Source organism: Benincasa hispida, unplaced genomic scaffold, assembly GCF_027475165.1.
Source record: "Benincasa hispida cultivar pf3 unplaced genomic scaffold, pf3_genome.v1.1 HicScf80, whole genome shotgun sequence".
Taxonomy (NCBI): domain Eukaryota; kingdom Viridiplantae; phylum Streptophyta; class Magnoliopsida; order Cucurbitales; family Cucurbitaceae; genus Benincasa; species Benincasa hispida.
The window spans coordinates 1-9796 of NW_028326932.1; the positions used below are offsets into that span (position 1 = coordinate 1).

The 9796-nt window shown below is 34.0% G+C and overlaps 1 protein-coding gene across 4 annotated transcripts; it reads right to left on the reverse strand.

Moving 5' to 3' along the window:
- Positions 1-1741: 1741 nt before the first annotated feature.
- Positions 1742-7552, reverse strand: LOC120081457 (putative protein phosphatase 2C 38). 4 transcript variants are annotated; one of them, XM_090310249.1, is made up of 7 exons: positions 7210-7482; positions 6924-7030; positions 6530-6568; positions 5794-6333; positions 3436-3818; positions 3056-3292; positions 1742-2248 (listed from the first exon to the last, which is right to left on the reverse strand). In XM_090310249.1, the coding sequence occupies exons 4-7, from the start codon at positions 6116-6118 to the stop codon at positions 2024-2026; spliced, it is 1170 nt and encodes a 389-aa protein (XP_090166375.1). In that variant the 5' UTR covers positions 6119-6333; positions 6530-6568; positions 6924-7030; positions 7210-7482; the 3' UTR covers positions 1742-2023. The 4 variants fall into 4 exon arrangements, with proteins under 4 accessions (XP_090166375.1, XP_038892268.1, XP_090166376.1 ...); XM_039036340.2 differs by having other exon boundaries at positions 6924-7482; XM_090310250.1 differs by having other exon boundaries at positions 3436-3803; positions 6924-7458.
- Between the last annotated feature and the right edge of the window lie 2244 nt (positions 7553-9796).

The window sequence follows — 9796 nt, forward strand, 5'->3', positions numbered from 1 at the left end:
TTGTGGTCATTCGCCAAAAGGATGGAGTTGGCCATTATATTGTTCGCGTTTGCGGCCCTTTCTTCTAGTTGTTCCGCCATTCTTGGGGTTCTCTCTTGTTGTTGGCGATTGTTTCTTAGTATTCGTTGAAATGTCCTCTCAATCTCCGGGTCATAATTCGCCAGAGATTGAGAGCTGCAAAGAAATCAGAAAAATTATCGTTAGCATATTGATTTGTCGAAGTCCCTAGCAACGGTGCTAAAAATTTGATGCGTTATTTTATGAGGTGAAAATTTGGAATGAGATGCGGTGATAGAATTGCGTTGAGCAAGTTTTCTCACTGGAATCCAAGTATAAACCCTATTGAGTTTCCTGGTAAGTTTAGGGTCGAACTCAGGGATTTGGGAAAACGGTATGCGGTGGTAATTTTCAGGAAGTCTTTGCGGTAACTGGTAAATCAAATAGTTGTTTGGTGTTGTTGTTTGCAGAAATAAAATAAACAAATGCGGCGGAGTTACGAAAAGAGGTTATAATACGAAAGATGCGATGAGTATGCAGTGAACGGGTTGAGAAGGGGTTCGGCTAACACTTCCTAGGATGTGTTCATGTTATGTGATCATGCAACACACATACAAGCAATCCATCTCTCGACGCGAATGCTACGGCTTCTAATACTAGAACGCATGCGATATATGAAATATGTACTCATTTCCTTCCCTAAGATTTTTTCCCACTGAGTTTTTTCCTAGTAAGATTTTAATATAGATGCCCCCATTTGGTGGGTTTTGGATGACACATATTGGTGATCAATCCAAAAAGATTGGAGAAAATGGAGAAATTCATCTTTTGTTCTTTTATTTATTTTATTTTATTATTATATTATATTTTATTGGAATCCGTGTTTTTTCTTTGTGCTTCTCAAGTTCAATCGACTAAATTTTGATGCACAAAAATTTCAATATATTGTATTCAAAACACACGCAACTAAGTTAATTAGTAGGTGGACTAAATTTTGATGCTCGAAAATTTCAATATATTGTATTCAAAACACACACATATATATAAGTTTCTTTTGTCAATTACAAATTCCATATATAATACACTATTTTTTTAAAATACATTTCATTTTTCTAAAAACGAATTGAAATATTTAATCCAAAGATTCTTTTCAAACTTTACAAATAAAAAATTAAAAGTTAAAATTAAAATACACATGCACATGCACATAAGGTCTATAGCTAACTAGTAATCTAAAAGACCAAACTTATAAATTAAAATTTTATTTGATAAAATAAGCACCAAATTTAATTTGAGTTATTTCTTTATAATTATAAAGACCAAACTTAATAACTTGGTGTTTATTTCAACTAGTAGTCTGCTCACCAGGCCAGACATCAAGTTTACTTGAATTATTACCTTCATACAATACATGGTTTTTCATTTTAAATAATACACTACATTTTTACATTAATGACTCCTAGAGTAAAATTTTCATTTTAAATAATACACTACGATTTTTTTACATTAAATGACTCCTATAGCAAAATTTAGTCTCCCATGAAACACATCTCATCTAACTCAAAACCAATTATATTTAAAATAATAAAGCACCCTTTTTGTATCATTTTTTTAATAATTAAAGAATGTTACCAAAATATATTTTATTTTATTTTTTTATTTTAAATTTTTAGAAAATGGTGGCCAGAATAAAGTTGAACCCTTTTTAATTATCATCTCATAAATTTAAGAGATTGAAAACTCCTGATCAAATATTATCTCTCTCTCTTATACTATTGACAAAAATGTCAATAAGGAGACTTCTTAGAGAATAACAGTGATATACATGAAAAAGGAAACACAAAATGAAAGAAGAAAAAGAAAAAGAAAAAAGGAAAAGGGGAATGGGAAAAGAAAAGGGTCATGGTTTCCAAATCTTTCCTCTTTTGAATACAAAAAAACAATAATTTTGCAATACAAATGAGAAAAAATGGAGGTAGGTGGATGTAAAAAAGCACAAGAGATGATGGTGCTAAGGCTTCACAAACTATGATCTAGCGAGGATACCAGAACCTCCTCTGATTGAAAGCATAGGTCCATAGCTTGGACTGCGACTAATCAGATGCGAATCAAGGAACAAAACTATAACAGTGATGTCGTCGTGAAAATGCCTTCTTACCCCACGATCAATCTTCTTCAAGTCTGTGTATCTCATTTCTCTTTTTTTTGCAGCTCCATGAAGTGCAGCTTTAACGAGTTTCCTTGCAACCCCCTATAAGTCGGTCATGGAAATGGCATGAGTCATTTTTTTACAATGTTTCGTCCATTGTAATTTTGTGTCTTGTAGGTCCGTAAATTTTAAAGAATATCAAATAGTCACAAGACATTAAACATAAAATTCAACATTCAAGGGCCTATTGGACACAAAATTGAAAGTTTAGTGACTTATTAGTCACTTTCTAAAATCAGAAATCGAACATACACGACCTATTTAAGATTCAAATAGACACAAACCAACTTCATGAACTAAATTTGTAATTAAACCATTTTTAACAAAATAGAAAGTAATGGCGTACTATCCTACTTCTTCAACCCTCTCTCTATTCTTTTTTCTTCTTCAACCCTCTCTCTCTGTTCCTTTTTTTTTTCTTGGACATTATATTCCTATTCTATAACAACATAAAGGAATGACATATTCTACCTTTTAACTCGAAACCCACTTTTTCATGGAGAGAAGTTGAAGAAAAAGGAGACAAGAAAGTTAAGTAGATAAAAAAACAAGATGACAACCAAAAAAGGCAAGAAAGACCGATTATAGAGTCAAAATAATTTCCTTGATTGTAAAAGGAAAGGGGGAACCAGGAAACATATTTCAAGAAATTCAAAAGGAGGCGTCACCCTGAGCATCAGACCAAACTTCATTCAAAGACTTCAGCCATTTTTAGACATATTGCTTCGATAGCTTGCCAATGGCAAGAAATCCTTCCCACAGAAGTTGGCTGTACCTCTAAGCAAACAGAAGAGCCTAGCAAAGATAGAGCAAAAGAAAAAGAGAACTGAAGTTAAGCAGAAATCATACATTACGTGGACAACTATGGACGATGTCGACAGCTTCCTGATTGCTTATATACTCCCAAAGACCATCTGAAGCAAATATAAGAAACTGATCCTCTGGGTACAGTTTCTGCACTACAATAGCAGGCTCGGCTTTAAGTATTGGCTTGTGGAATGGTTCTGGTAATCTGAATTTTGGCAAAAGAGGCTCTCGGTTGAACTCTGTTTTCTTGAGATAAGCATCACCAAGGGATCTTGAGACCTACACATGAACAGCTACATCAGCAGAGTGATACTTTTAAGTTTATAACCAATTGTTCAGCTACATTGAAAATGCTTTTTTTTTTCAATATATATATATATATGTATTCTCTTTCTATCAAAGAAAAGAGCTCGAGAACAAACCTGTATAACACCCTTCACGCGCCACACCTTGTGCTTTAGCACCACGATCTGTGGATCATTGGGGTGCAACGAGTGCAGCTCCTCTCTCACAGATTCGATACTAGCATTGTGCTCAGATGACAATTGGATGGCTTTAACCTCTTTATGAGTTTTTTCAAATCTTCCCAACACCACTCTAGAATCTCCAGCATTTGCAATATACAGTAATCCACAACATATTATGCCTACCAAACAGCATGAACCAACCGAAGCAATTTGAGGCTTAACAAGCCATTGTTTCTTTACAAGAGACAAAAATTCCTCCTCCGTCTCCAAGAATGCTTTGTTAATAATTTCAGCAGATACTCCCTGATTTTCTGGAATAAATTCTGCACCATGAAAAGCTGTCAAGTGTAAACATTCCAATTAGCTATATAATGAAAATTGGTAGGAGACCATAAGCACTCACAAAGTCACAACCAGACTCCAGGAAAGTTCCCTTCCAACATTTTCTTTGTGCTTCAAATTAGACAAATTTCAGTTACGATCTAGAAAATTTATGTACATGAACATACTTTCCAACCCAAAATACTTCCACATGCACCCAATGAAAGGAGGACATCGAATTCTTTTGAAGTTAAGATAATGCACTTTCTTCAAGATCAGCGTTGCAGATTTTCACAACTTCTGACAAGTAACCAAATAAGGAATTGGAAGAAAAATGTCAATTTCCACTAAATCAGCATTTGCAAATCCAGCATATTGATGAAGGCCCTACTTTCTGTCCAACCAAAATGCTGAGGTCAACAAAACATCTTGTTCTATTTCATTCATTTTCACGTAAAAGACTAACATTCTACAGGATGCAATGGTTCCTCTCATGCACGTGCGACTCAAGCACGGAAAACATGCATTTCCATTTAATGGTTCCTTGTATTTTAAGGCAATCTCAAGTCCTTCGGCTAAGACAGTCAAATTCGTGTCGAATCCACTTGCAGGCCAATGTCTAGTAATATGTATGTATGACCCAAGAGCTTAAGCAGATAGGTGAAACCAAATTTAATATCATATCATCTAACACTCTCCCTCACTTGTGGGCTTAAAATATGAAGAAAAGCCAAATAAGTAGAAATCAATATTAATTAGGGAGAAAAATAACATTGCAGGGGTTTGAACATAGGATCTTCCTGGACCACCTTCTCTGATACTATCTTAAATCGTCAATTGACCCAATAGCTTAAGCTGATGGATGAAGGTAAATTTAATTATATCATGTAACAATCGCCTTTGACCCAAAAACTTAAGTTGATGAGTGAAGGTAAATTTAATTATATCATTTAACACTCCTCCTCACTTGTGGGCTTGAAATATGAAGAACACCCAACAAGTGGAAATCAATATTAATTCAAGAGGAAATAACACTTTAGGGGTTTGAACCCATAACCTCCTAAACCAACCTACTCTCATACCATCTTAAATCACCAATTGACCAAAAAACTTAAGTTGATGACTGAAGGCAAATTTAATACCATATCATCTAACTATATATGTATATATAGAAAACAAAAACAATTTGATTGGTTGATGAAATAGAATACAAAAGGAAATCCTATTTGTGATAGTTACAAGAAACAACTCCATTATGATAGGAGTGTAGATAAGTTGAAATTACAAAAAGGTGGAGATAGATTAATTCACGATAAAGCAATACTAATGTCTCAGGATTGGGATCCATTAACCTCGTCTAAAAAGAAGGAATAAAGTTGATAGTTAGTCGCATTTAGGATGACTTTTGCGAGGGCAAAAAGTGCATTAACCAATTAAAAGCATGTTTCAAAATTCTCATAATCTATGGTTAGATAGAAGCCAAAGAAATTCTGAAAATTCTAGAAACACAAGTGCTACTAGAGTAACCACTAGTGAGGATCCCAATTGGAAAGATGGGAAGACCTCACAAACTTTGAAAGATATATGGTTACTCTCAATTGGTTTTGAGATAAAACTTCATGTTTAGCTAATATGGTATCTTAGCCTGTGAAGCCCAAGCGTGTTGAGGACCATCACTTGAAGTCTAAAGAGGCATGTTGAGGATCCAACATTAGAAAGACGGAAAGACCTCGCAATTTTTAAAAGATACAAAGGCTACTCCTCTTCGGTTTTGAGATGAAATTTCATATTTATCTAATAACCACTTAATTAGTGATTCTCCCCCAAAGTGCATCAATACATTTTTCAAAAGTCATTACGGACTTGGTATTAGACAACAAATTTAAAAGTTGATCTAATGAGGACAATCACATGGTATGCACACAAAAGGTACGAACTACTTCCAATAGGCTTATACCAGAGATATTCAGCATAAGTAAATGTAAGACTTACTCTTCATATTATTGAAAAGACGATCATTTATGAATTCTGCAGCTTCTGGTCCTCCGTGGCCATCATAAATTCCAACAAACGTTCCAACAGGACCCGATTCAAATGAGCTCAGTGGCCCTGACTCAAGTTGGCTACGATCTTCCAACAAATTATTTGCCTGAATAACTGCCATTGAGAATTCCCCATTAATATGGCGGCCAGAATCCTTGTACCACAACAGCCCGTCAACCCGACCACTTGCATCCCCACCTCTGCTGGAATTTTCACCTTCAACCAAGGGTTTCCAGCAAGGTGATACAATCTTCATCAAAGTTTCAGATACCATCCCTTACATATTCTCACCCAAATGATCCAGAATCAAAAACCATTCTTCAAACAGGCCAGAAGGATAGTATTAAAACCAGAAGTTTGCTTGATTTCGTTCACAAATATATGAATCAAAATAACAAGTTTCAGATGTCAGAAAACCATTGATCAAAGCAGCAACCATTAATGTTTCAATGAGAAAACATTGGGTTTCTTGATGGCTATATGTAGGAACTGCAAACACAATGGTCACAGTAAATAAAAAAGAAAATTCAAACCTGATACATATAAACATATAGAACAACAGTATATAAACAGTATAATCGCCTCAAGAATTAAAATGTGATCACCGTCTTTACAAAATTGAACCTAGAAACAATAAAGAATACAATGACACCAATAACAAGGAAAACAAGTTGCTATTACAAACCTTGAGCACAGATTGCCGAGAGATCTTGCAGGCCCTATTCTGCAAAATTGCTCAATTATAAATTGAGAAAGGCATTATATGATGAAATTAAAAAAAGGGAATCGAGTAAAAAGAATTTCGGGTGTTCTGACAGAAGAAAAAAACTGTCAGAACAATGAAACGGGTAGATCTGGAAAGAGAGAATTCCTGCAAGTTTAATTGGCCCTCCTCCTCCTTAGGGTTCCTTCCTTTTCTTTTCTATTTTTTTTTTTATTTTATTTTTCTGTTTCTTTGAGCCAAAGAAACAGATGGATCACTCTCCAACAACAGAATCCCTTGGATTGGGAACAATTTAAGAAACGAAGGAAAAAAACAGAAAAAAGCCCTAGCTTTCGAAAGGCTCTTCTTGACTTACTAAATTTGGCACTCTTCAGTTATGGTTTTCTAATTTATTGCCTGGACTCATTGACTTTGGCCTTTAACGAACCCGCCATTGTAGGCTACTTCTGCTCATCTTCTTTCCTAATTGGCAAAAAGGAAAAATAGCAAAAATCCTAAAAAAAATATGAATCGAAGAACTTCCCAAAACGAAAACGAAATGGAAAGTTCTTCCAGATCACTTTCTCGAGAAACTGAGAGTAAATTTTCCGGGAAAGTGAAGAGAGAATCAATCCTTCGAATTCAAACGTAGAGGAATTGACCTAATTGAATCGGTTGCGTTCTCTTTGCTGGTGAAATCATGAACCCTAGATTCATTCAGAAAGCCACTGATCTGACACCAACATTTGGCATCCGAATATTCAGAAATTCCGTTTCGCATATTTTCTTCCATTTTCAACTGCTTACTTTTTGATGCACGTCTTCAACGGACGTTCGTTTGCACATGAACGACGTGTTCGTGAAATCCACTGATTTGGTTTGGTCTCTTTTTCTTTCATTTTTGAATTCTCGCTTTGTAGGTTTAAAGGGAAGGCAACTAAAAAAATGTCAAAAACAAAAACAAAATTCAATCGAGTAAAGAGACTAAACCAGGAGAACATAGTCAAGTGTAAGGAAGGGTATGCCCAATGAAAAGTGCGTCCTCCTAAGAGCTGAACACGGATGCTGTTTGGAATCCTATATTTAATAATGATGGTTCGATTCTTTAAGTTCATCGACGGTTCGATTGAGTTTTTCAAGATCATTTTAGATGTGTACGACTTGTTGGCTTGAAGTTTGTTCCTCGTTGTAGGGAGGTGAAGCAATAGCTATTGGTTCGAAGTTTAAGGACGTTGCATTCTTTATAAACGATGGGAAGGATTTGGCTTGTGACATGCCGGTTGACTCACACAAGCAGTCTCCTTTTCTGTATCAGCTTTTATTTGGCTTCATGTAAGCCTTTCTGTCCTTTGACTTTTGGATGTAATTTCGTAAAAAAAAAGTAAAAAAAAGAATGTCAAAACGAATAGAAAAAGAAAATAGAGCTAGTTCGAGTATCGCATATACACAATTGAGAGATTTAGTTATGTTACTTTGGCAAAGGTTATAAAACTCAGGGTGCCTTTCGCCTACTAAGTGGAGTTAGAATTGTTGTGGTTCGGGTATAGAGTTGTGAGATACAGCAAGATAGAGAAGTGAAAATTTGAGTTTCCTGATAATTGTGTAACTTTATCAATATTGCTAATTATTAAAGTTGAGTTGTTGTACTAAAAAAAAATTTAGTACAACAAGGGATATGGGGATTTACCTCTTTGTCATTAACACATCCTTATGCCCATACATCCCTATGCTAACACATGCTTTTTTACAACAGTATAATTAAGTCCATGTTCTCCTTTGCTCATGAATAATAATAAGGTTGGACAATATTTATTTTCTATTTTAAAAGATTATAAAAATGGTTTTTAATTTAAAAATAATAACAAACATCATATTAATTTTTTTTTTTTGTTAGTAATTAACTCAAAAATGAATCAAAATAGTATCGAATAATTGTTGAGTCCAAAAACTCAAGAACTTAAATACAACATAACAGATAACTCAAACCTCATGGACTAGACATTGAATTCCAATATCTGTTACTAAGTTATGAGAATGTTATAATGAGTTAAAAACGTGGGATGATTATTTTACATAATGATTACATATTTTAGAACAAAAATAGATAGATTTTATAATATAAAATACTATACTTATTTTAAAATAATTGATTTTAATTATAAATGTACATCTTAAAATTTTAAATTCCAAATTGGAATAAGGTGAGAAAATAAAGGAACAACCTTTTTATTCTCGAAATTTTGAAGGGCTTCTTGCATATTTATCATAACAAGTTTAATAAATTAGGCCCACAATACACAAATTTTAGTTTTGCGAAAATGTCAAAAGCCAAGCCCAACCCACATTTGAAAATATAAAATTACCTTTATGCCCTCACATTTCAACTTTCACTGCCTTACATTTTAAGGTTTTACCTTTTCACCTTATTTTCTTCACTTTTCAATTTCATCTTTCAATTTCCTCACTCATTGTTCAACTTCTCTTACTCAAGTAATCATCGATCACTATTCACTGTCCGATCACTGTTCATCTTCCGGTCATCCGTTCATCTTCCTCGACCATCAGTTCATCATTTCATTTTCCTCCACCTTACTGTGCTAATTGTTCACTGTCTATTCATCTTCCTCGACCATCAGTGTATCATTTCATTTTCTTCCCTCATCATTATGTTGATTGTCCACTGTCCATTCATCTTCCCGTCAACATTTCTTTTCCGTTACTCAATATTTCTTTCAGTCGTCCATTCATCTTCTTCGCCACCACTATGTTGATACATTTCAATCAAAATGGCAAGGTATTTCAAACTTTTTACCATTGATTGATCTTTTTTAATTTTCTATTATTCTTTTTTCTCAATTACTTTTTTTTTTTGTCTTTTAACTTGATGACACTAATTTTTTGTTTTCTTGTTGAATATAAACAAAACAGGGGAAAGATTGAAAAAGTCAAAACAACAAAGAGGAAGATAAACTTCTAAAGAGGTGAAAGTTCAAAAAGTAGAAAAAAAAACACTATTGAATAACCAAGTAAGTACTATACTGATACCCTTAATCCACTTGATGGGATTTATATATTTGATACACTTAGTATGCTTCACTGATACACTCGATGGATTTAATACATTTGATATCTTGTTGGTACACTTAATAAACTTCACTGATATACTTGATGTAATATTGATACACTTGGTATGCTTAACTCATATACTTGATATCTTGTTGATACACTTAATATACTTTACTGTTACAC